At 36.3% G+C, this 27,171-nt stretch overlaps 1 protein-coding gene across 11 annotated transcripts in view; it reads right to left on the minus strand.

Moving 5' to 3' along the window:
- The window catches only part of DZIP3 (DAZ interacting zinc finger protein 3), a 102,820-nt gene that overhangs the window by 59,304 nt on the left and 16,345 nt on the right, over positions 1–27,171 (minus strand). For 7 of the 11 annotated variants that reach the window (XR_008523609.2, XM_054551553.2, XM_024244599.3 and 4 more), the window contains 7 exons: positions 24,745–24,814; positions 21,571–21,726; positions 16,176–16,292; positions 10,115–10,309; positions 8,128–8,208; positions 6,685–6,809; positions 3,448–3,562 (listed from right to left, as the gene is read on the minus strand). Coding sequence is in view for 10 of the 11 variants with exons in the window: in XM_054551553.2 (XP_054407528.2) it covers positions 3,448–3,562; positions 6,685–6,809; positions 8,128–8,208; positions 10,115–10,309; positions 16,176–16,292; positions 21,571–21,726; positions 24,745–24,814 (859 nt within the window). In the remaining variant the exon portion in view is untranslated. The remainder of the gene's footprint in view (positions 1–3,447; positions 3,563–6,684; positions 6,810–8,127; positions 8,209–10,114; positions 10,310–16,175; positions 16,293–21,570; positions 21,727–24,744; positions 24,815–27,171) is intronic. The other 4 variants (XM_054551556.2, XM_024244594.3, XM_063721794.1 and 1 more) reach the window with 1 other exon arrangement.

Below are 27,171 nucleotides of genomic sequence, written 5' to 3' on the forward strand. Positions count from 1 at the left end.
AACCACTGTGGTAGTGCAATATGCCATTCACTGCTATAATGGGCAAAAGTACAGTAGAGAAATATGTTTTCAATGTCTTTAGTTACAAATCAGAATATAATTTCTTATTTTAAAATGCTGATTAAATGGCAAGAAGTGGTGGCTCATGCCTGTAATCATGGTGCTTTGGGAGGTCAAGGCAGGAAGACTGCTTGAGCCCAGGAGTTCAAAGCTGCAGTGAGCTATGGTAGCACCATTTCACTGCAGCCTGGGTGACAGAATGAGACTCTATCTCTAAAAAATAAAATAAAATAGAATAAAACACCTAACAATGAATGAAATGCTGATTAAATACAGGTGAATCATGTAATCAGGTATAAGTTAAATGATTAGATAAGGTCCTTCATACTTATCCTTTAGAGGGATAGTGTTACAAAATTTCAAATAGTATTACTGCTAATATATTGAAGGTATACATGATAAATAAGCCTCTAGAAATTATTTCACAAATATCAGCTCAATGCAGGAGGACAAAGTTGAGAAAATTTCCCAGACAGTAGAAAAAAGTATCTTGAGAAATAAGAAAATTAGAGACTCAGTCTAGTCTACAAGGCATCTGAATAATAAGTATTTCACAAAGAAAAAGAGAACATTAAGAAAATATTATGAAATATATAAAACAAGAAAATGTCCCAGAAACAAAACACAAGTTCAGAACACTGGTGATACAGAAAATATCCTTAACAATTCCCAGAAAGAAGAAAATAAAACAGGTCAAATACAAAAGTTTAAAAATCAGAATGAAATCAAGTTTCTTAAAAGTAATATTAGAAGTTAAAAGATAACAGAAAAATGCTTTTAAAAAATTAGAGTCCAAAGTGGGAGGATCACTTGAACCCAGGAGTTTGAGAGCAGCCTGGGCAACATACTGAGACTGTCTTTACTAAAAAAAAAAAAAAAAAAAAAAAAGAATTTTTTTAAAAAAATTAGCCAAGTGCAGTGGCATGTGCCTGTAGTCCCAGCTACTTGGGAGGCTGAAGGAAAAGAACTGTTTGAGCACAGGAGGTTGAGGCTGCAGTGAACTATGATCATGCCACTGCACTCCACCCAGGGTGACAGAGCAAGAACCTGTCTCCGAAAAGAAAAATTATTCTATCCTCAGGCAAGATATGAACAGAGTATACAAAGGACAAATTATTTTGATACTTGAAAGGTCTCAAAAAATTTACCTCCCATGCAAGCTCTCTTTTATGGGAAGCTGCCAGAGGATATAGGAGTTGCACCACCAAAAGAAGGAAGCAACCCTAGGAAGGAAAACTTGAGTTCTGAGAAACAGAGGATTCCACGTAGAAGAAAGTTGAGGAAAATTCCCAGGATGAGAGTGAAGGGAAATCCTGAGGCCAGCTTAAAAAAACTTATACTACCGGTAGGATAGGAGAAAGAGAGAGAGAGTGAAAGAGAGAGAGAGTGTGTGTGTGTGTGTCTGTGTGTGTGTGTGTGTGTGTGTGTGTGTAGGGGATGTATAAGCAAGCTAAATTCTCATTTTTCATAGTGAAAAGTCAAAAGAGAAAAACCTGGAGATATGTTTTAAATAGCAGTATTTCTTTTGAAAAATAGGTAAACATCAAAGAAAAATGTCTAGAAAGTTGGAAGAATGCCTGTAGGAAGCAGAATTTCAGTTAGAGATAACAAAACAGAAACTCTTATTTTAAGTCTTTAAAGATTATTCGACAAACTGAATATATATATTACTGTGCATAAAATAAAAATTCACTTAAAAAAGTTAGATAATAAAGAAAGCAAAATACTTTGAAAAGAGGAAGAAAAAGAGTAAAACAACCAAGATAAGTAAGGGACTGCTTTGTAAAGTAGGGATGAAAATTTAGTATTTTTAAAATGCATAAAATTATTACTTTAGCAAGTCAAAATTAAAAGTCATATGATTACCTTGACAATGCCAAAAGCTGTCTGCATGTTCTATTGATTACTGAAAGAAGTATATCCGGGGACTGTTGTGGGGTGGGGGGAGGGGGGAGGGATAGCATTGGGAGATATACCTAATGCTAGATGACGAGTTGGTGGGTGCAGCGCACCAGCATGGCACATGTATACATATGTAACTTACCTGCCCGTGTGCACATGTACCATAGAGCCTAAAGTATAATAATAATAATAATAATAATAATAATAATAAAAAAGAAAAAAAAAAAGAAGTATATTAAAATATTCTATTGTGATTGGGGCTTTAAAAATATTTCTCCTTCCAATTCTGTCAATTTTTGTCCCATATATTTTGAAGCTATATTACTAGGTATATACAAATTTGAGTTATTATATCTTCCTGGATAACTGAATTTTATATTTTAATAAAATGTCTCTCTTTATTTTGAGTAATGCTTTTGGCCTTAAAGTCAGGTAAAACATAAAGATCAAGAAAGATTTAAAGTTTTTTAAAGTTTTGAAAAAGATATGTCATTCAAACTTAACCAAGAGAAACCTGGTTTAGCTATGTTCATATTAAACAAATCAAAAAGACCCAAATGGCTTATCAGGTGGGTTAAAAATTACCCAAAAGGTAAAGAATACCCAGAAGGTGTGGGAAAATGAAAAGTCTCACACTATTTGAAGAATATAAAGTGGTACAATTTTCTGAGAGAAAATATGGAGACATACAACTTTATAATTGTGTGAACACTTGCTCCACAATTCCACCTTTAGAAATTTATTCTAATGAAACGACATGAGAAATATGCAAAGATCACTTCATATAAGAAGGAAAAACTGGAAATATTTAGAATAAACTTAGCAGGGAATTAGTTGAGCAAATTACAGCAAAGCTATATAATACATTATGACAAAATTGCATTGTATAATAAAGACTGAGAAATAAAAAATACTATATATTTCCGAGTACAAATAAGTGTACACAACATTACAACTTAAAATCACAAAATAAAGGCTATTAGTGTTTATACGTGTGTGTGTGTGTGTGTGTGTGTGTGTGTGTGTGTGTGTGTGTGTGTCTGGACAGATATAAATAAAAAATGCTAACAATGGTTTCTCCATTTAAAGAAGAAATATAGATGAATTTCATCTTTATCTTTGGGCATTTTTATATTTTCCATGTTTTCTGAACTAAGCAGTTAGTACTTTATAATTTAAATCAACAGCAAAATAATGGTAAAGAGAATTAGGAAAAAAAAGTTAGCAGCTACATTTGACTCTAACCATGCAGGGTACTGGCCTAGTATCACTATTGATCTTCTCGTTATTTGAAAATGTTAACACTGCCACCTCACTTCTCCCTCCTTGTTGAATCACACGTTCTGCACTAGGTAATGCAATAAAAGTTGTTTCTTATATAAAAAGTTATGTGCCAATAAAAGAACATGCTTGCTGTAAGAATATGATATAGTTAGTTATTCTGATTAGTTATAAATAAAATGTTACTCTTAAATAATTTCTTACTTTAAAAGTTGTAGGTAAATCTTCATCTTCTGTAGGATCTATGTCAAACCAATGGTCATTTTTGTCTCCAATTTCTTGTAAGCTTTTATGAAATTCTAGCAGTCCTCCATTATATCTGAAAGGCATTTTAAAATAAGGTTAGTTTGAACGGGACTGTGTAGATGCATGGTTTACCAATGAGACAACAAGTAACCCATCTTTTGTGGTAAATAGGGTAGTGATAACCTCTGGCATGCCACAGAATACAAATACTAGGACTCTCACCTGCGGCAGATTGGGATGAAACACAGGTGGAAGGGGAGGCACTAGATTATGTAGTAGCTCAAGCTTGAACGGTATGGGGGCCATGGTAATTAAAGGGACTGTAGAGTTGGTTAGCTTTTGTTAACTGTCTTGGAGGCCTTGAAGAAAGAGAATGACAGGCACAGGTCAGCCAACTATTAACTCAGGATACACTGTGAAAGCCAGAAGGCCTCTATGGGGGCAACTGAAAGAGACTCTCATCCCCTGTGGCCATAATCCGTGCTGAAAATAAGGCCCAAATTTAATCATAAAGTGAAACAAACTGATATTGAATGCACGGCCTCAACAAGACTAATACCATCAACTCAGGACACTGAAAACTAGAAGGCCTCTACGGCAACATCAAAAGAACCTCCTCTAGACATAAGGCAGACTACGCTGAAAATGAAGCTCAGGATTTAACCATAAGGGTAGAACAGCTGCAAAGGAGACCCAAAACACAGCCTCAACAGAACTACACTAAAATTAGGGCTTTGATATGCAATGAGTAGACCCTGGGATCTAAAATGGAGATATTTAGGTGAATGTGCTTAGAAACACTGAATCCTTAAATTTCCCCCATGAACCCTCTTCACTGGCAAAGACCTCTTCCTTGCCATAGGAGAGCAGCCTACCTTTATTTAGAGACCACGCAAAAATATCAGCTGAGATGCATGTCTCAAAAGATGATGCCCTTCCTTCTTAAGATCTTCCCCTACCGGCTGGGTGCGGTGGCTCACGCCTGTAATCCCAGCACTTTGGGAGGCCGAGGTGGGCAGATCATGAGGTCAAGAGATCGAGACCATCCTGGCCAACATAGTGAAACCCCATCTCTACTAAAAATACAAAAATGAGCCGGGCATGGTGGCACATGCCTGTAATCCTAGCTACTCGGGAGGCAGAGGCAGGAGAATCCCTTGAACCAGGGAGTTGGAGGTTGCAGTGAGCCAAGATTGCGCCACAGCACTCTAGCCTGGTGACAGAGCGAGACTCTGTCTCAAAAAACAAACAAACAAACAAAAAAAACACTTCCCTTACCTCATTGCCTTCAGACAATAAATCTAAGGTCAGGTGGAGAGCCCAAGTGAGAAAACAGAGCCCCTGCCCAGGAAGAAAAAGCTTGTTAATCATAAAAATTGCAGAACCCGACTAGAATGTACTGGCAGGAACAAGAGTGGGAGTGGATCTTTAAAGTGCTGAACCAAGGGTAAACACAAGGCTGAATGGGGAAGTGTACACTGATACGGAAAAACTCTTCCACAATTCAAGATTTACTTTCCTAGAAAGGACGCCTGAATCCAGTCCTAATATGGTGCTGAGAAGGCTCCTTGAAATTTGGACACAATAATGGTCTATAGTAAATTAAGAAGAAATGCTGAAAATTTCTTGGAGGAATATTAAAGGAGTCAAGGAAGTGAGAATATTAGAATTGACTTACTATATAAAAACACAGAACCCACCACTAATTCAGTGTTCCTAGAAAGGCTCAGAGGATACCCTATTCATTAATACAATAAGAAATACAGAGTAAGAAGGGCACCAGTGTCTTTGAGGAGCTCAGTGGTGGTTGTCCTCTATAGGCCAGAGATGAAAGTAATGATACTGCCATACAACTGGACTTTCTAGTGTCAATGATTTGGAAAATGAATTCTCTCCAATGCTCATCAGTAAAGAGAATAAAAAACAGTTTTCACATCTGAGGAAGGACAGCAGGATACATTCTTTGTTCTTGTCTCAGGCTACGTTAAATTCTCTTACTTTGTCACAGTATAGACTAAAGGGATTTGGATCATTTTGACATTCTGCAAAACATCACACTAGCCCCACTAAATTGATGGCACATGCTGCTCAGACCCAGTGAACAAGAAGTGAGATGTCTTGTGGATAACCTAGTAAAAAAACAGGCAAGCCAGAGAATAGGACATCGACCTTACAAAGAATCAGGGAACTACCACATAGGTGACACTTTTAGGGATCCAGTGGTTTGGCCCAGCAGTAATCCTTCATAAGAGTTTGCCCAAGCAAACTTTTCCAAATTCATCCCTCAGATCTTAGCCAAACATTGTTTTCTCAGGGAGACTTCTGATTCCCAGAACCAGTCTCCAGGAAAGACTTTAGTTATTCACTCTAGTTTCCTTCATAGCTCTTTATCCTATTTCATAAATATTTTATGACTGATTATTTGATTAAGATCTATATCTTTCACTGTACTTTCAGTTACATGAAGACCGGAACTGTATTTTGTAAACCACTGTAACCTCAACACCTAACAGTTTCTGGAATATAATGGATACTTAGTAAATAAAATGAATGAATGAATGATGTTACAAATGGTTATGGATCTCCATATATGAAGTAAACAGATAATCTGTATAGTTTCCTCCATACGATTTCACTTTCTTAAAATAAGTAGTAGCCAATACTCCAAAAACTCAGCATTTGGACCCTTTTCAACTCTTTATAAGCTCATTTTATACTTTTAAAAACTATTCCAAGTTAGTGGTGATAATACTAATAACTCCAACCATAATTTATTTATTAAGTACAGCATTTTTGTGTCCTAGGCAATGTTAATCACCGGCAAAATCCTCATGAAGTGAACCCTACACTATTATTAGTTCTATTTTAGAGATAAGAAAAAAATATAAGGCTTAACAACATTAAGTTTCTTAGCATAAGTGATAAAAAATGTAGCTGAACCCAGGTCTATCAGACTCTAAAGCCTATGCTCCTAATGTTAATGCTAGACTGCTTCTTATTGCTATGGCCTGTTAGGTTTGCTATTTAATATTCTCAACTACATTAAAGAAATTATCTACACAAATAGGCAAAGAAGAAAAGGACAAAACAGTAGAGCACAAATGTCACAATGCCTGGTATACTGTGCACACTTACTTCCATTTCACAATGCTGAGACTTCACAGGCAACATCTACCAGTTAATTAAAATCCTTACCTCTTTTGAGCACATCGCAGTAAACCACGTCCAAAATAAACTAAAGACATAAAGTTTTCACAAATTTCATTTTCTTGGATCATCATCTTCATCACCAGAAATTTATTCTCAGCTTCTGTATAATCCTGTAGTAACATAAAACTAGGTTTGGCCGATGTAAAAGTAATTTTTTTTCTTTTACAATAAACAATTACTTCTCAAACTGGAGAAATTAGGGCAGCTTTAAAAATAATCCAATCATCTGGTCATTTATTCACATTCTGAATCCTGGCATCTCTGTATGTGATTACAAAGATCATGTAGTCAGTGTTTAAGATATTTATTTATAAATAAACTTAAGACCTTCTTTAACCAGTATTTCAAAGTGAATATTAAGATGGTAACAAAAATTTGTGTATCTAAAACTGGCAATTAGGCATGGTGGTGCACACTGATAGTGCCAGCTCCTTAGGAGGCTGAAGCAGGAGGATTGCTTGAGCCCAGGAGTTAAGTCCAGCTTGGGCAACATAGTGAGACGCCATCTTTTAAATACATACATATACATATCTAACTGGCAAGTACTACTAGCCAAAATAAGGGCTTTTCTGATAACTGTTAAAGCACAATTCTTTATCATTCTTCCTAATGGGAGCACAATTCTTCACAGTATTTCAGATAGAAAGTAAGTGACTTGTCGCCCATAGATATAAACTCTTTTGTGGAATCACCACCTTAATTATAAACAATATAGGTCTGGAGGTAAATATCAGGATCTGTTATAATAGATGCTTCAGTGAAAAAGGCATAATGGCCTCAGTCTCTCTAGAAAAAAAAAGCTGGAAAAATGCTGCTTGGCCTTACTTTAAAATATTCTCTAGTACATCACAATAAACAATTAATACTATATTAAATTATTTAAAATAGAAATGTTTTCAGTTTGGCTGCTTATCAATTCTACTTCACGTGTTAATTCTAATTAACAAGTCATATTTATATATTTAATTTATGAAGTCAGAAATACAGATTTGGGAAGAAAAAATAAGAGAAATATCAAAGCTATGAAGAAAATATGAGAAATCATTAAAAATCAGAAAAAAAAGGAAATGTTAAATTCAACAGAACCCTTAGAAATTATCTAGTTAATTCCCATATTTGTACTTATTTGCACTTAAGTTTGACAAATAATTTGAGGTACAATTCATATTTTACAAAAGGTATAAGATTAAAACCAGAGGGATTAAGCTATACTAGAAAACGGGTTAAAATGTATTATGTAAGTGAAAGAAGCTAAATAATTTTTTATTTTACATGAATGGTAAGCATTTAAAAGATAAATAAAAGAAATGAAGTTATAAGCTAATATTGATTCCTTTTTTAATATTTTTAGTTTCATATTATAATCTTTGGCCTGATTATTCTAAGATGTAAAAAGATTTATAAAGGGCAACTAACATGTTAACATACCTCTTTCTTTCCTCTTTCAGTGAGTGCTACTCCATATAAAAACAGTAATGTCAAATAATAACCAATATTAATCTGGTGTGCCTACAAAGAAAAAAATATGTTAATTGGTTATTTAGACTAAGCTACTTTTCAGTACAAGCTTAATTAAATATCCTAAGCTTAATTAATAATTATTAAAACAAGTAAAAATTATCATAACATTATCAGTCATCTAATAATAACTATAATGTATTTTAGACATATTTGATAATTTGACCCAGGAAGAAAGAGGATAGTCAATAATCTCAAAATAAAACATTAAAATTTAATCAAAGGAAAGGATATGGAAGAAAGATGGCCAAATAGAAGCTCCAACAATCGTCGCCAACACAGGAACACCACACTGAACAAATACCCCATAGAAAAGCCCCTTCATAGAAACAAAAATCAGGTGAGTGATCACATTACCTGGTTTGAACATCATATTAAGGAAAGAGGCACTGAAGAGGGTAGGAAAGACAGTCTTAAGTTGCCTACACCATCCCTTCCTCCATCCCCTGACTACAGCTATGTGACATGCAGAGAGAATCTGCGCTTGGGGGAAGAAAAGCACAGTGACTGTGGGACTTTGCACTGGAACTCAGTGCTGTCCTGTCACATCAGAAAGCCACACTGAGCAGAACTCAGTCAGTGATCACGGAGGTAGCATTTAAACAAGTGTTAGCCATAGGCAAATCGCCCATCCCAGCAGTCAGAGCCTGAGTTCCAGCAAGCCCTGCCATCGTGGGCCAAAGTGCTCTGGGGTCCTAAATAAAAGGCAGTCTAGGCCACAAGGACTGCAGTTCCTGGACAGGTCCTGGTGCTGTGCTGGGTTTGGAGCCAGTGGATTTGTGGTGTACGCAACCTAGCAAGATACCAGATGGGGCAGGCAAGGGAGTGCTTATGTCACCCCTCCAACTCCAGGGAAAACAACTCACATGTCTGGGACAGACACCTTCCCTCTGCTTGAGCAGAGGAGAGAGAAGAGTAAAGACGATTTTGCCTTGCCACTTGAATATCGGCTCAGCCACAGTAGAATCCTGAGGCTCTAGTTCCAAGACAATATTTCTAGACACATCCTGGGGCAGAAAAGAATCCACTGCCTTGAAGGTAAGAACCCAATCCTGGCAGGGTTCATTATCTGCTGACTAAAGAGCCCTTGGGCCCTGAATAATCAGCAGTAGTAGCAGTACTCGCCATGGGCCTTGGGTGAGACTCAGAGCTATGCTGGCTTCAGGTGTGACCTAACACATTCCCAGCTGTGGTGGCTATGGTGCGAGATGCCTTTCTGCTTGAGAAAAGCAGAGGGAAAAGTAAAGCGGACTTTGTCTTGCAGCTTGAGTATCAGCTCAGCCACAGTGGGATAGAGCACCAAGTGGGCTTCCAGGGTTCCCACTTCCAGACTTCAAGTCCTGTCTGGCACTTCTGCACTTGCCCTGGGCCACAGAGAAACACACTGCTCAGAAAGAAGAGACTCAGTATAGGTGGTAGCAAGGCAGTGGTCACCATAGGGTTTGAGCAAGAACCAGTACTGTGCTGGCTTCGGATCTGAACTAGAGGAGTCTCAGTGGTCGTGGCCACAAGAACGCTTGTGTCCCCCACCCCCTCCCCCAGCTCCAGGCAGCTCAACACAGAGAGAGAGAGAGAGAGAGAGAGAGAGAGAGAGAGAGAGAGAGAGAGAGAGAGAGAGAGACTCTGTTTGGGGTAAAGGAAGAAGAGAACAAGAGTCTCTGCCTGGTAATCCAAGGAGTTCTTAGAGATCTTAACCAAGACTACCAAGATGGTACCTCTATGAATCCGCAAGAGACACAGGTTTACTGGGCTTAGAGTGTCCCCCAATGCAGATATGGCAGCAGTGACCAAAGACTTAAATCACAACATGCAAGTCCCTTTGAATACCTGGAAAGACTTCCCAAGAAGGACAGGTACAAAACAAGGCCATACAGTGAAGACTAGAATGAATACTTAACTCTCCAATGCCCAGACATCGATGGACATCCATTAGCATCAAGACCATCCAGGAAAACATGACTTTACCAAACCGAAAAAGGCACCAGTTGCCAATCCCAGAGAGACAAACATGTGACCTTTCACAGACTTCCAAACAGCTGTTTTGAGGAAGTTCAATGAAATTGAAGATAACACAGAGAAGGAATTCAGAATCCTATCAGATAAATTGAACAAAGAAATTGAAAATAATTTTTAAAAATCAAGTAGAAATTCTGGAGCTTGAAAAAGCAATTGACATGCTAAAGAATTCACTACTGTCTCCCCAACCCCCACCTACCCTTCCCAGCCTCTGGTAACCATCATTCTACTATTTTTTTGAGTTCACTTGTTTTAATTTTTGGCTCCCACAAATGAGTGAGAACATGCAAAGTTTGTCTTTCTCTATCTGGTTTATTTCACTTCACATAATGACCTCCGGTTCCATCCATGTTGTTTCAAGTGAAAGGATCTCATGATTTTAATTTTTCTTTTTGTAGAGATGGGGTCTCACACTATTGCCCAGGCTGGTCTTGAACTCCTGGGTTCAAGTGATCCTTCCACTTCAGCCTCTCAAAGTGCTGGGGGGAATCTTGTGCTTTTTTATGGCTGAATAGTACTCCCCTGGGTATATGTACCATATTTTCATTATTTATTCATCTGGATGGACACCTGGGTTGCTTTCAAATCTTGGCTATTGTGAATAGTGCTGCAATAAACATGAGAATGCAAGTATTTCTTTGATACACTGATTTTCTTTCTTTTGGGCATATCCCAGCAGTGGGATTGCTGGATCCTATGGTAGATCTATTTTCAGTTTTTTTGAGGAACCTCCAAACTGCTCACCATAGTGGTTTTACTAATTTACATTCACACCAACAGTGTAAGAGGGTTCTCTTTTCTCCACATCCTCACCAGCATTTGTTATTGCCTGTATTTTGTACATAAGCCATTTTAACCTAAGTGGGCAACAGTGTGAGACACCATCTCTACAAAAATACCAACCCTACTTTTTCAGCATCTATTGAAATGATTATACAGTCAACAATAATTCATTATACATTTTAAAATAAGAAAAAGAGTATAAATGGATTGTTGTAACACAAACGATAAATGCTTGAGGTGATGGATAGCCCATTTACCCTGATGTGATTATGTATTGTATGCCTGCATCAAAGTATCTCATGTACCCCATAAAATGTACACCTATGTACCCACAAAAATTAAAAATAAAATTTTTTAAAAACTGGTAAAAGAGTATAAAAATTTGTTACATTAAACCTTTCAAAAACTCTCATTCACTGTCTCTTTTATTATGTAATATTTTAGGTATCAAGAACACATTAAATAATAATATAATGAACACTGATGTATCTACCATCCACCTTTAAAAATACAATGATCTGGCTGGGTGCAGTGGCTCATGCCTGTAATCCCAGCACTTTAGGAGGCCGAGGCAGGCAGATTACAAGGTCAGGACATCGAGACCATTCTGGCCAACATGGTGAAACCCTGTCTCTACTAAAAATACAAAAAATTAGCCAGGTGTGGTGGCATGCGCCTGTAGTCCCAGCTACTCGGGAGGCTGAAGCAGGAGAATCACTTGAACCCAGGAGGCGGAGGTTGCAGTGAGCTGAGATCGCGCCATTGCATTCCAGCCTAGGTGACAGAGTGAGACTCCATCTCAAAACAAAAACAAAACAAAACAAAAACAATGATCTTTTAAATCAAAATCCTTTACTCTCCCACATGGATTCTGCAAAATAGTATGAACATAAAGCTTTTCACTTCTTCAATGAAAAATTAAACCATGTGGATATTTCCTTCGTATAAAAATGGTCTATGCAAAATTCCTGAGATGAGATAGATTAGGGATCAGTGAATTGTAGAGGGAGAGAGGTGGGTGTGACCATAAAAGTCATAAGAGAGATTTTTGTGGTGGTGGAATAGTTCTTTTATCTTGATTGATAAAAGTCAATTTTATGTAGTTACACAAATGTATACATTTGTACATAGTTACACAAATGTATACATTTGTACATAGTTACACAAATGTATACATTTGTAGTTACACAAATGTATACATTTGTACATAGTTACACAAATGTATACATTTGTAGTTACACAAATGTATACATTTGTACATAGTTACACAAATGTAGTTTGTGTAGTTACACAATGTACATGTAGTTACACAAATGTACACATTTGATAAAATGGCACAGAACTATACAAGTCTGGGCATTAAAAAGCTAACCTAGCTGGCCTGAGGCTGTTATCCTTATTAAGTCCTGCTTGCAAAGTTGATCTTTGGCTGATGTCTGGGAACCTGAATTTTGGCAGTGTTCCCTAACTGATAAAGGTGCCTTGCTATGTCTAGACTATTTGTGCAAACACTATGATTTATGCTGAGCACCTGGGAGTTTCTTCTAGAAGTCTGGGATTTTGATAATGCCAGGCAGCAGGTACTTAGATGACCAACGCCCAATAAAAATATTGATCACTGAGTCTCTTATAGGCTTCCCTGGGCAGAAACATTTTGGATGTTGCTACATTTTCATTGCTGGAGGTGGCCGTATATACTGTGTAGCTTCTCATGGAAGGGAGAAAATATGGAGGAACCTGCAGATGGCTTTCCTCAGACTTCACCTGTGTCTTTTCCCCATATGATCTACTATATATCCTTATCACATCACCATAATAAATCTTAGATGTTAGTATAACCATATGCTGAGTCCAGTCCTTCTAGCAAATCTCTGAACATGAGGGTGGTCTTGGAGACCCCAGACACAAAGCCCCATGGACCAACATCAATTTCCTGGTTTTTTAAAATATGTTCTGGAGTAATGTAATTATGTAACTATTGAGGGAAACTGTGAGGGTACACCAAAACCTCCCTGTCCATTCTATTTGTGATGGCTAAGTTCATGTGTCAGCTTGACTAGCCACAGGGTGCCCAGATTAAATATTGTTTCTGGGTGTGTCTCTGAGCGTGTTTCCAGATGAAATTTGCCTTTGAAATGGTAGACTGGGTATAACAGGTTGCCTTCTCCAAAGTAGGTGGGCATCATGCAATCCACTAAAGCCTGCATAGAACAAAAAGTAGAGGAAGGAAGAATTCATCCCTTTTTGCTTCCTGTCTACTTGCTGGAGCTTGGACATCTCATCTCAACTTCTGCCTTCGTCCTTGGATTTATACCGTGTTCTTAGCCTTCAGAACTGGGATGAGTTATACCACAAGTGTTCCTGGGTCTCCAGATTACAGAGAGCAGATCATGGGACTTGCTGAGCCTCTATAATGACATGAGCCAATTCCTCATAATAAATCACATATACATTCCTTATAATCATGTATATGTATATGTGTATATAAGTATTTGTATGTTTTATGTATATAAAACAGAACACACACACATACACACAACACAGCAAAAACCAGTCTGGTTTCTCTGGAGAACCCTGGACTCCTCTGCTCATAAGCTCTATATCGACTGAAGATTATAACCCTATCTTTTGTCACATTACCCTTTTTCATCAAGATTTCCCCATACCATAAACAAGATTTTTCTTGGTACATAGAATGATAAATATCCATAGGATATAAGCTTTCTTTTTTTTTTTTTTTTTTGAGATGGAGTTTCAATCTGTCACCTAGGCTGGAGTGCAGTGGCATAATCTTGGCTCCCTGCAACCTCTGCCTCCTGGGTTCAATCGATTCTCCTGCCTCAGCCTCCTGAGTAGTTGGGATTACAGGCGCATGCCACTATGCCTGGCTAATTTTTGTATTTTTAGTAGAGATGGGGTTTCACCATGTTGGTCAGGCTGGTCTCAAACTCCTGACCTCATGATCTGCCCGCCTCAGCCTCCCAAAGTGCTGGGATTACAGGCGTGAACCACCACGCCCGGCCCATAAGCTTTCTGTTTATACTGATCTAACTGTATACTCTCATGTTGCATGCTTCTAATGACCAACAGTATTCAATGAGGAGATAACTGACTGGGATTATAAATTTGTCTTCAAACTGATCTCAGTGGAGACAGACATGTGTGTTTGTTCTTGATGGACTAAGTGAGTCTATTAAATATAAACTCCTCATAACATCTAAGTGGTTCCCACTTTAAAATTCCCATCCCTGAAGAGGCAGTAAACTGTTGTAGTTCAGACCATAGAATCTAGAGCCAAGGACTTCATCCTGACTCCACTACTTACTACCTGGCCAAGTTAGCAAGTTATTTAACCTCTGTGCCCTAAGATGGGGTACTTACGAACAGTAAAAGGGCTAATTTTTACAAAGCGCTTAGAATAGTGGCTGTCATACAGCAAACACTAAATAAGTGTGAGCTATTATTTTGTAATTAAAAGAAAACAGCTTCATGAATAACAACAGAGACTGGCTAATATAATTCTAAATAAAACATTTCTAAGAACAAGATAAGATGCAGAATTGTGGTAATGCTATAATTAGAGGAGGAAAAACTCTGGAATTTAAAGATGCAAGTTGTCCATTTCTAACCTAAAGCCCCTGTCCTTTTCTCCTACCTTCTCCCCATCAGCAAAGATTATTCCAAGAACTAGAATAAAATTAATATAGAGATGCTATTCGCAACTGCACCCCTATAACACATAATCCACTATTGCCTCCTACAAGGTTGTCTTGTTCCTTTTTGGTGGCCTTGAAGAACAGATAGAGTAATTTAGATACAGCAACAGACTGCTTTGACCATCACAATGCCACTTCTGCTCACAAGTACTACCTAGAGCTACCAAGGGAGAAACTCTTCCATTTCCTAGTCTAAGACTCATCTTTGAAGTAATGTCTAAGTAAAGAAGGCTAAGCAATGGGTACCTGTTAAGGCTGATTTCACATTGATTTGTTTCACTGACTGGCAATCTGGTCAGTGGAAGAAATAGCAGGTCTGCCATATCCCCCAAGTTCTCAGGATTACAAGATGCAAATCCCCCATTTTCTTTGTTTCCTCGTTGGAATCCAACTAGAATCTCCTTCTGAATGGTGTAACTCACGCTGTAAGAACCCTAATCCCCAGAATCCTAAATAAGAATTATTTTTCCATCTCTTTGTACATCATTATAATATGGGATTTAATGTCTTAGGCTCCCTTTTTTGGTGTCTGGGTAGTCCTTTTTTGAAGATAACCCTATTTATTTCTAAAGTATCATTTGATCTTAAACACATAAATACATTTTGTTAATTTTACCTATAATAGAAATTCCAACTTTTACAAATATAGAAATCTCAGAAGAAAGAGAAGCTGATTATGGTTTAAAAAGACAGAATATTTTTTCTTTTTCAAAGTGATAAATAAAAATTGTATATATTTATCATATACGACATTATAAAATATGTATACATTGTGAAATGACTAACTCAAGCTAATTAACATATGTATAACCTCACATATTTATCATTTTTGTGGTGAAAATACTTAAAATCTACTCTAGGCAATTTTCAGGATAATACATTGTTATTAACTATAGTCACTATGTTGTACAATAGATCTCTTGAACTTATTCTTCACAGCTAACTGAAATTTTGTATCTTTTGACCAACATCTCTTCCGTCTGCACTCCTGACCCCTTACCCCTAGCCACCATTGTACTCTCTGCTTCTGTGAGTTCAGCTCCTAGATTCCACATTCAAATGACATCATGCAGTATTTGTCCTTCTATACTTGGCTTATTTTTTTAACTTTATGATTCTCCATTTCTAATTGGGAAAGCCCATTTCTATTAGTTCAAGTTTCTCTTAAGATGAACAATTTTGTGGTAGGGAAGGAGACTAGAATAGGCTTATTACAGAGCCAGTCACATGAGAAAGTACAAGACATATATAAGTCATCTACCAGTCATATAAGAAAGTACAAGACACAGGAAGGCAATCAATTTATACATACCCTTTTCTAGAGGTAAAAGGAAAAAATAAAAATTGGCCCACACCTTAAAATAAGCATGCATTGGCTGTTTTCTCACTGAGAAATGTTGACCAAGTCCATTACATCAAATTTTCAAAAAAGAAAACACTTACAGTATAATTGCCAGCTTGAATGTTCCTAAGTGCTGCTTCTAGCTGTGTAATCAAGAAACGTAAAGTCAAAGCAGGAACAATTTCCTCACCATTCTGGCTGTTAGCTGCAACTTCTCTCTGTGGAAAATTATTCAGTTAAAAATGTCTATAAGTCTGAACAAACATCTACATATGTTTACATTATACAAATAATTCATGCTCATTGGAGAAAATTTTAAAAATAGAGATTAAGACGGTTTTTAAAAAAAAATCCATAGCAACCAGATACGCTCTTCTCATGTTTGCTTTTAAGTAGTCTGATGAATGTCGTTTGTAACTATTTCCTTAAAACAATTTTAAATTTTATTTATCTATTTAATTAATTAATGAATTTATTTATTTTTGAGATGGAGTCTCGCTCTGTTGCCCAGGCTAGAGTTCACTGGCGCAATCTCAGCTCACTGCAAGCTCCGCCTCCCGAGTTCACGCCATTCTCCTGCCTCAGCCTCCTGAGTATCTGGGACTACAGGCACTCACCACCACACCTGGCTAATTTTTTGTATTTTTAGTAGAGACGGGGTTTCACCATTTTAGCTAGGATGGTCTTGGTCTCCTGACCTCGTGATCCGCCTGCCTCGGCCTCCTAAAGTGCTGGGATTACAGGCATGAGCCACTGCGCCCAGCCTCTTTAAAACATTTTTTAAAAAGGCATTCCTATACCTGCCAAGGGGTTGGCAACATCCACACCTACTTCAGTGGAAAGTGGTAATCCCACTTCACTCTCATACCTTCTATTGTGTGACATAGCTAAAATCTTCCAGCCCTGAATCTGTGGTAAACAGGAATGCTGGCATTAATACCAATACAAGGGTAAACCATTTCATGCTGCAATCTGATTGCAACTGAGCTAATGCATGCTTTATGCTGGCATTAATACCAATACAAGGGTAAACCATTTTATGCTGCAATCTGATTGCAACTGAGCTAATGCATGCTTTATTATGTACTATAGTTTATTTACATGGTTGAAATGAAAGGTAGGACTATGTCTTTGTGTCCATTCCCCAATGTTTTCTACCCACAAGTGCTTGGTTTATATTACATAATCTGTTTAATAATGTATAATCTGCATGGAAAATTTAATCTACACTTCCATAACTTGGTTTCCATATATAACATTTTCCTGTTTTTTTCCTAGCTGACTAGATACCTTATTTCAGTCTCCCTAGCAATCAATTTAATGAGCCTCTTCTCTATCAATACATGTTCTCCAGGTAAAGTAACCCACTATCATAATTTTAAATAGTGTCTACATACTGACAGTTTCCAAATTTACATTTCTAGCCAAGAACTTCACCTACAATCCAAGCTCAAACAATATCTCTTGAATTTGAATAGAAATATAAAACATAATACTGAAGTTCCACCTCTGTCAAACAGCCTAGGTGGTTTCAGATCAGTCTCCCAATAAGAATAACTAAAACAACAGGACAAGATATAAAAACTAATTATCTGAAAGCAATGGAAAACTACTAAGACAATGAAAATAAAAACCTCTGAAAGGCAATCTCTGGAGAGCTGACTTTTGGAGCCACTTTTCTCATTAAAGTAATTGCCATATTCAGTTGTGGCACAGCCTTCAGCAGATTTGCAAGGCTTGGGGGAAAACTGGAGTGCATGGTCTATAAGGAGGAGCAGCCCTGGTAAACAGCCCATTCTTTTCATTGAGGCCCTGTTTTGGTTCCAATGGAAGCAGACCATAATTAAAGGATTTCAATGGAAATAGTTTATTTGGGAGGTACAGAGACAATGGTAGGAAAGTGGAGAAGTAATAAAGTGAAGGAAAAGTAGGCTTTAATTAAAGGATGTGTTATTATGCTAGTTACCCATGGTGGGCCACTGCGGTTATTACAACTGGGAAATTTTGGAAAACTCAAAAATACAAACCTCAGTATTAACCAACTCAAGGGAAGAGGCAACTTGGATATTCATATAATAACTCCCAAGACCTACTGATTGAGTGCTTTCTGGGGTGATGGGGGAATATTAATTCCTTGGGTCTTCTGAACTGCCATGAGAAGTAGCTTTCTCCTGTTCTAGAAAAAAAGGCCCTGAGGCATAGAGATATAGATATGGAAAACTAGAATTGTCCAGAGCATACTGAAAATATAGGTAGGATCCAATTGGTATGGTGGGGCACTGACAGAATCTGCTACAAAAGGTAGAGAAACTGAACCTTCCTCAAAGAACTAAGTAAAGGTTGGAATCATTTCTATCCCAGGTTGAATTAAATAATTTACTAGAAAAGCAAAAATAAGAATTACTAGAAAAAAATTTGTCCAGTTTTTCAAGTTCTTCACAGAGGAAGGTTGCTATGAGACAAACCAGGTAGCTACTCCAAGTAGCAGAATTATCTCTATTATCTTCAATGACTACAGTATTTGTATTTATGTTTTCATGTTCATTCATGATTTTGGATATTTTTGCTTTTGTTTTTGGACACACTTATTACGCATTTGTCAATTTGTTGGTCTTTCCAAAAAAAGCAAGTTTTGGATTTATTGATCCTTTCTATTTTATGTTTTAAATAGATTTCATTAGTTTTAACTATCCTTATTACTTCCTTTTCAAGTGCTTTTAATTTGCTGTTCTTCCATTAACTTCTTGAATGTCATGCTTAAATAACTGATACTCAACCTTGCTTCTTTTTCTAATATGTACATCTCAAGCTATAAATTCTCCTTGAAGCACAGCTTTATCTAATAACACAAGATTTGATATATATTTTTATTCAGTTCAAAAATGTATCTAACTTCTATTGTGATTTCTTCTTTGACCAATTGGTTACCTAGATTAGAGGTATATATCCTACCTTACGAACATACGGTTTTCTAGATTATCTCTTTTCTTGATTTCTAGATTAACTGAATAGTAGTTAGAGAACATACTCTGTATATTTTGATACTTTGAAATCTGATGGGGCTTGCTTTGTGACCTAGTGTATGGTCAATTTTTGTAAATGTTCTGTGTGCACTTAAAAAGAATGCATAATCTGCCACTGTTGGATGCAGTGTTTATACATGTGTGTCTCAATTAGAGCAAGTCTGCTATAGGTCTACTAATTCTGTGTCCATGTTATATCAGTTATTAAAAGAAGTATGTTAAAATATCCCACTGGGATTGATTTGTCTTTTTCCTTTAGTATTATCTATTTTTATCATCTTATCATTCATAAAGATTCTGTATATATTTGGTCCTACTTCTGGAACTTATCTTCTACTTTCTAGATATGTCTGAGGTATAAAGAACAAGTAACAATCTTTTAGTTATTAGAGCTTCATAACAACTTTTAATGTTTTAGTGGGCAAATTCCCAGCCCTACTCCTTTACACTTTTCTTAAATAATTTTCTTGGCTATTTTTCCTCTTATTTCCCATGTGAACTTTAGACTTAGCATTTAGCGACACTAACCAAAAAAATCCCATTATTTTAGTGGAATCATACGATATTTGTGGATTTTAATTTGTAGAAAATTGACTGTTTTAACATACTGTGTCTTCCTGCATGTACTATTCCATTCAGGTCCTCATTTCTTACCCTTAATAGAGTTTTAGAAAGTTTTACTTATTGTTTTAATATGGAGTATTGATTTCTAAATTTAATGTGAGTACAATCAGTGCTTGGGTACTTACTAAAATGCAAATTCAAAGACCTATCCCCAGAGATTTTGATTCTTTAGAACTGGTACAGGGGTCAGATATTCTCATGTAAGTGGTTTAGAACAAGCTTAAAGAAATACTAGTTTATCTTGTACATTTCTTAAGTATTTTACTCAGTATTTTACTTTTGTTATCATTATAAATAAGTACAGTTCGCCCTCCATATCCACAGGTTTTTGCCTCCATGGATTCAACCCACCATGGATTGAAAATATTTGATAAATAAAGAAAGAAATAGCAAGAATACAATAATTTAAAAAAATTGAAAAGACAATACAGTGTAACAACTATTTACATAGCATTTACATTGTATTAGATATGTAATACCTCGATGTAATCTAGAGATGATGTAACGCATATGGGAGAATGTGTACAGGTTGTATGCAAATACTATGTCATTTTACATAAGAGACTTGGGCATCCTTGGATTTTTGTACTGGGGGTGTCCTGGAATTAACCTCCCACAGATACCAAAAGATGACTGTACTATTCTTCTATTTTTACCTTCTAGTTGCTATTTTTTGCATATCTGAAGGCCACTGATTCCTGTCTTGTTGTTTCTAAGTGATTTCCAAAAGATAAGAGGGAAATGGTGGCATTAATCTATCAATTTCTAGCCAGAATTCACTTATACTGCCGTAAATTATCTCAGTTAAGGTTATAATTGTGCATAAAGTCTTATGAATATCTTCAGTTTGTTGGAATTTTTAATTATAATAGTATTAATGTGTTTCATGGAAATAACCATATATTCTTTCATAGAAAGACAAATGTAGCCTTCTCAAGACAACTATGGTGCTTTACCCTTCTCTTCTCTAGTTAATTGCCACAAAGAAAAGAGTATATAATTTTCTTTAACTTCAGAAAACTCTATTAATTTAAGAAGTGGTATCCTTCTTATGCTGAAAGTTACCATAAACTATACAGAAAAACTACTTTCAAGACGGAAATCTACAATATAGCTTCCAGAATATTTATTATACAAATAATTCCAAAAATTTGGATATTATTTTTAAAAATGCATTTTTGACAAATGTGTTAACTTTTTTTTTTTTTTTTTTTTTGAGACAGAGTCTTGTTCTGTCTCCCAGGCAGGAGTGCAGTGGCATGATCTCAGCTCACTGTACCTCCAACTCCTGAGTTCAAGCAATTCTCCTGCCTCAGCCTCCCAAGTAGCTGGGACCACAGGCATGTGCCACCATGCCCAGCTACTTTTTGTATTTTTAGTAGAGACCAAGTTTCACCATGTTGGCCAGGCTGGTCTCAAACTCCTGACCTCAGTGACCCACTCACCTCAGTCTCCCAAAGTGCTGGGATTAGAGACGTAAGCCACTGTGCCCGGCCAAATGTGTTAATATTTTATGACTCAGGAGAACAAAAGCAGTCCCCTGTCCCAGAGTGGCATGTTACAGGTTATTAGTAGGACTGGAATAAACACTAGACCTTGTAGTCAAAGCTTACAAGCTACCAACCCACATTCCTACCATTATTCTTAAAAGGCTAGCATCAAATGACTCTATTTGTTCAATTTTTTAAAAGTCTACAGTCAAGGTTGACAACAAAGCCCTTTACAAGAAGTAAGATGGAGATTTTTTTCAAGACCTTGGCTATACTGTGTGGTTTAAAAAGAATTTTAATTTAAAAAGTCATATACAGACAGCTGCACTTCTGCCCCAAATAACAACTTATGATGTTACCTGCATAGTTTGGAAGGAAAAATCTTCTTGTAAGAACTTCTTAATGTGAGGAACCACACCTTTTGGTAGAGTATTAATTGCATTTAATAACTTCTTCACTTCTAATAGTAGGTTAACAGGGACAAGATCAGTAGGTATGTCATTTTCCTGTTTGTCCTAGAAGACATTATTGATTAAAAATTTACACAATTATGCATATTCTCATTCACTCTAATTCTAAGATCAGCCAAAGCATTAAAAAAGGAATAAAGCTCATTTTCCCTTGTTCTCCTAGCTTCTATGACAGAACTACAAAAAATCTAAGGAAGAATAATATGTTCTCTGCTCTCTAGGAACTTAAAATATTACATATATTATTCTCTGTAACATGAAAATTATATCTAAATGTGCTTTTTACATTATATGACTGATGCTTCAGCTATTAAACACACAGCAACTTGAAAATGAATAGTTGTAATAGTTCAAATTGTAAACAAAGTAGTAAAGTAGAATGACTCAACATCTCAATTCAGTCAGAGCTGTATAAATAGTAATAATCTTCAGGAATTTATTCTTACAGAATTAATAAGGCATTAGTAATTGTTAATTGATAACTACACAATCAAGTCCTGCTGGAATATCTACTAACATTAGTTGTGAAGAACTAGTGGACAACAGAGATGGATAAATGGCCTAGAACAGATGGATGATGGCCTTCCTTCAAATCTTAACAAGAAACCAGAGTTCTTATACTCTGTGGAAATTCTAGGAATATGATTATATTGCTGTTGATCTCTGAAAATAAGAACTTCTTATTGCAGAAGCCCCATAGAGCTTAAGATGCTGAAATGCCCTTGTATGGGCTAACTCACTTCCAGTTCTCTAACAGACCTGGAGCTACACAGGAAAGTATGTAGAAACCAATAAAGTCCATTGCAGGACTATCTGTCTAATCTCAACTATGGTGTTTTGCCCTTCTCTCCCCTAGGTAATTGCCACAAGGAAAAGAGTTTGCAGAGATTATCCAGTAACTTAGGAGAGGAAAATATGTAAACATAAAATAACCATGGTATTCAGTATTCACCTGTAGGAGGTTATCATTGTAAAAAATGGGTTTGAGTACTAAATTAAGATTCCTCCATCCCCATCTATATTCAACAAATATACCTTAGATTTTATAGCATTTCATAAGATTATTTATGTAGAAAAATGTTAACAGTTTACTAACTCTCTATGAAGGATGTTCATTGTACTACTATTCATTTTACTATCTTGCAATCTTTCTATAGGTTTGAAACTTTTCAAAAAGTTAAAACAAAATTCTACAAAGTAACTAGAAAAACCCCTTATAAAGAATGACCAATATCAGTAGTGCATATAATTCAAACTAAAGGTCAATTCTACTCAAAAGTACCTGTAGAATCATCTGATACTAATTAACAAATTTATACACGGGCAAGATTATAGCATGAATAAAAATTTTTCAACAGGAAATATTGTAAGCGTCATGCCTATAGGGTCTTGCTTTGTCACCCAGGCTGGAGTGCAGTGGCATGAACACAGCTCACTGCAGCCTTGACCTCCCAAGCACAAGTGATTCTCCCACCTTAGCCCCTCAAGTAGCTGGAAATACAGGCATGCACCACCACACCCGGCTAATTTTGGTATTTTTAGCAGAGACAATGTTTTGCCATATTGTAAAGGCTGGTCTCAAACTCTTGAGCTTAAGCAATCAATCCGCCCACATTAGCCTCCCAAAGTGCTGGGATTACAGGCATGAGCCACCATGCCTGGTCCACACTTTTAACTTAAGTTAGTTGTCAAAATATTTGATGCTTAATCCATTTTGGCAAAATTGATTAAATATCTAAACAAATTCAGGTCAAAGTGTCCACCTTCCTTGCTTTTTGTATTCCTGATTCTGTATCTAGAAATGTCTTTTCTGGATCTAGTCCCCTGGTTCTTGCCTTTGCTCAACTGTACAACCCTACATACATGTGCATATAGCGTACTTCCTCTGCAGCATTTTTTACAGTGATAACCTCATGCAGGTGAATACCGTGCTTATTTTATGTTTATATATTTTCCCCTCCTAAGTTACAGGATAACCTCTGCAAACTTTCCTACCCATGTTCCTGCAAACATGTTCCTACCCCAGTCTCATGCTGAATTTTAATTCCTAGTGTTAGAGGAGGGACCTGGTAGGAGGTGATTGGATCATGGGGGTGGTTTCTAATGGTTTAGCATCATCTCCCTAGTGCTGTCGCATGATAAGAGTTCCCACAAGATCTGGTTGTTTAAAAGTGTGTGGCACCTTCCCCTTTGGTCTCTTTCTCTCCTGCTGCCATGTGAAGGCGTGCTTGCTTCCCCTTTGCCTTCCCCCATGACTGTAAGTTTCTTGAGGACTACCCAGCCATGCCACCTCCTGTCCAGCCTAAGAAACTGTGATTCAATTAAACCTCTTTTCTTTATAAATTACCCAGTCTCAGGTAGTTCTTTATAGCAGTATGAGAACAGACTAATACACTTATTAACAAGTGGACATCAATCATTATATAAAACTATGTGGAAGGTAAAATTATACTAATGAGAACCTAACAAACAAATATCTCTTCATCAGTCTTTCACAAAATATATGAACATATGACGTTCATACAACTAGTTTTAACTACCATAAAAGCATATCACTGGTAATAAAAGCCTTGTATGTATAATTCAGAGTTATTCTCTTTCATTTAGACCTAGAAGTTCCAACCATAAGGATAATAAAAATAAAGAGCAAGTTTAACTTCAGAAATGACTCAAACTTCTTACTAAATAAAATTCTTTATGTGTGTATGTGTGTTTTCTTTATATGTATATAGGTTTTGTTTTGCTTTAATTTTCCCTTCAAAAAAACAAATGAGGGATTTCTTAAAATTGATTGTTGGGCTATTTCTGGATGATTCCATTCAATTTTTTTACTAATTTTTAGTTATGGTGAGGAATGGTATTTAGAATGACAACCTTGAGATACAGTATCAATCATCAAAGCAAGATTTAACTGTGACCATTTTACTTATGAAGGCAGGAAAGTAGACTCACTCAAAAAATTTTAACACGTAATTAAACTGGCTAGATGTATTACTGCATTTGCATATATAATTAGTTATTATCAATTAACTAAAAGTTAATGAAAATTAAACTTTCTCTTACCAGTTGACCAGATGATTTTTCTAGCTTATTCTCAGTTTCTTCCTTCCTCTGATCCTCCACAGCAGGATGCCTATTTTAAATGAAAATAAAGTATATTAAGAGCATCTTCTCACAAAGAACACAAATTGTAGTAGTAAAGAATCTAACAACTGAATTATTGTCTGAAAGTGTAACCAAAGTGTATCAAAGACTGGTAATGGTGGTAGGTGCCATATCTCTTTAGAGACTCATGTTAAAGAAGACAAATTGGCCATGCCCTTACTGGACGGTGGTAAAGAAAACAGCAAGCCAATTATGAAAAACACTGCATCCTTAATAGATATGCAGTAGACCAAAATAATGGGGAAAAAACCTTATAGCACTGTTCCAAGGTAAAGGGAAAAAAGGTCTTAAAAAGATTGATGTTTTGTGTGTTTATGAAGCTATTACAGGTTAGGGAGAGAACTATCTTAAATAGATCATTTTATATATGTTTGGGGTTCCTAAACTTACAATTGTCCAGTTTTCCAAAATATTTTTAACTGAGGAAAAATATCATATTTAGAAACTATTTGGGTAATAAGGGATCACTTGACAGGTTTTGCTTTTAACCTTAGCTCAAAATGTGAACATACTGCAGTATTATATACTGAACTGAAAATTTTATTTGTAATATTGCTTTTGCCTGCATACAGAACCATTGTATAGGAACCATAATAAAGGCACCATAATATAGGGTCATATACGATTTATTCTATGTTAATTCTGGACACTAGCAGAGATAACACTGTGGTGAGAAATTTATATTGACTGATTTATTCAGAATTGTACTTTATAAATATTCTCTTATTTGACTTTACATTTATGCATTCATTTGACAGACAACCATTTATCATCTACTATATGCTAATTGATTTTGTTGGGGTAAATTGGGACAGATAAATAAAATGGTATTATCCATTTTCAAACTTATAGTGAAAGTTTCTACAAAAGATGATATACACATGCAAACATTTCACAGTATGATTCTCAGTGCTCTTTAAGGTACCACAGTAAAAAGAAACCTAACTGTCTTTTCCTCCACTTCCAAGCCCCACTTGCCCTACAAAAAATAAAGCAAAACACAAGTTATATCTTTATGTTATCAAGGAATGAAAAATACTGCAGCAGTATTCTGAAGTCTTTCAAGGTTTGAGAAAGAGTATAAAATGTTCTCAAGTGTATACTCTACCAGCAAACTCCATTTCATGATCATTCCATCTTTAACCCAATACTTCTCAATCCCAGATGCATATTAAAATCAACTGTGAAGCTTCTGAAACATCCAGATGCCCAAAACCTATTTCATGTCTTCTGAATCAAAAGTGTCACGTGGGCTGCTCTATTTTCTATAGGCTCCATTACAAATTTTGATGTGTAACTCCAACTTACCCTCACCTCCTCCTCTGTACAAATAAAGCCAAAACCTCTTAGCAACATAGTCAAAATACACCCCAAAAATTTTTAAGTATTTTTTCTTGCTATTTCCTCAGCTCAGCCAAATGACCTTTTATCCTCCCTTGCTTGTAAACCCATCACAATGCTTCTTATTCTTTAAAAATCAGTTCAAATGTTACTTTGTGGAATAATTATTTTTTCTTCCTATAGACAACCACAGAATCTCTAATAGTTATGCAGTTTGCCTAAAGATATAATTACTTTTTATATATCTTCCCACTATATTATAAGCTATCTCTAGGTACACAAATATTGTCTTAGTCTTTATTCCCTAAGCACCAAGGAATCAGTAAACGCTTTTGCAAAATAAATTAATAGGTCACACTGCTTATTATACGAGATAGTTCAAGCCTGGAGGGAGATCTCCAATACTACCCTGTTTAGTATTATATGAGGCAGAGGTGGGCTGAACTTGCCCTGCTTGGAGAAAAGAGAATGTCATTTGGCCTTGGCCCACTGAACCACTCAGTAGGGTCTTCTGCATCATGCTTAAATTACCCTTTAGAAAATAGGGATAATAACAGCATTCACTTCATATAGTTGTTATGAGGTTTATGAGTAAAACATAATGTAAAAACACTAAAAACAATGCTGACATAGTAAGTCTACGTAAGCACTTGTTAAATCATAAAACAGTTTGGTGAGAATGACTGAACAATAAGGTATGGCACATTTTTCAATTCTTAGCTCTTCAGTGAGGATGTAATCCCTAGTGAACTTTTGTAAAATTAGATTTCACCCAGTCTACATCACCCACTAACCAAACTTGCTGAAACGTCTTGAAGCATAAGGGTTTCCCGTTCATACTAGCTTCCCAAGGTTACGTGGAAAAAACAAACATTATGTCTTTTGGAATACAACAAATGCAGCTGGTTTTTGTCAACCTATCCTTTACCTCTGGGGTCCCCAGCCCCCAGGCCACAGACAAGTACAGGTACATGGCCTGTTAAG

This window comes from Pongo abelii, chromosome 2, assembly GCF_028885655.2.
Source record: "Pongo abelii isolate AG06213 chromosome 2, NHGRI_mPonAbe1-v2.0_pri, whole genome shotgun sequence".
NCBI lineage: Eukaryota > Metazoa > Chordata > Mammalia > Primates > Hominidae > Pongo > Pongo abelii.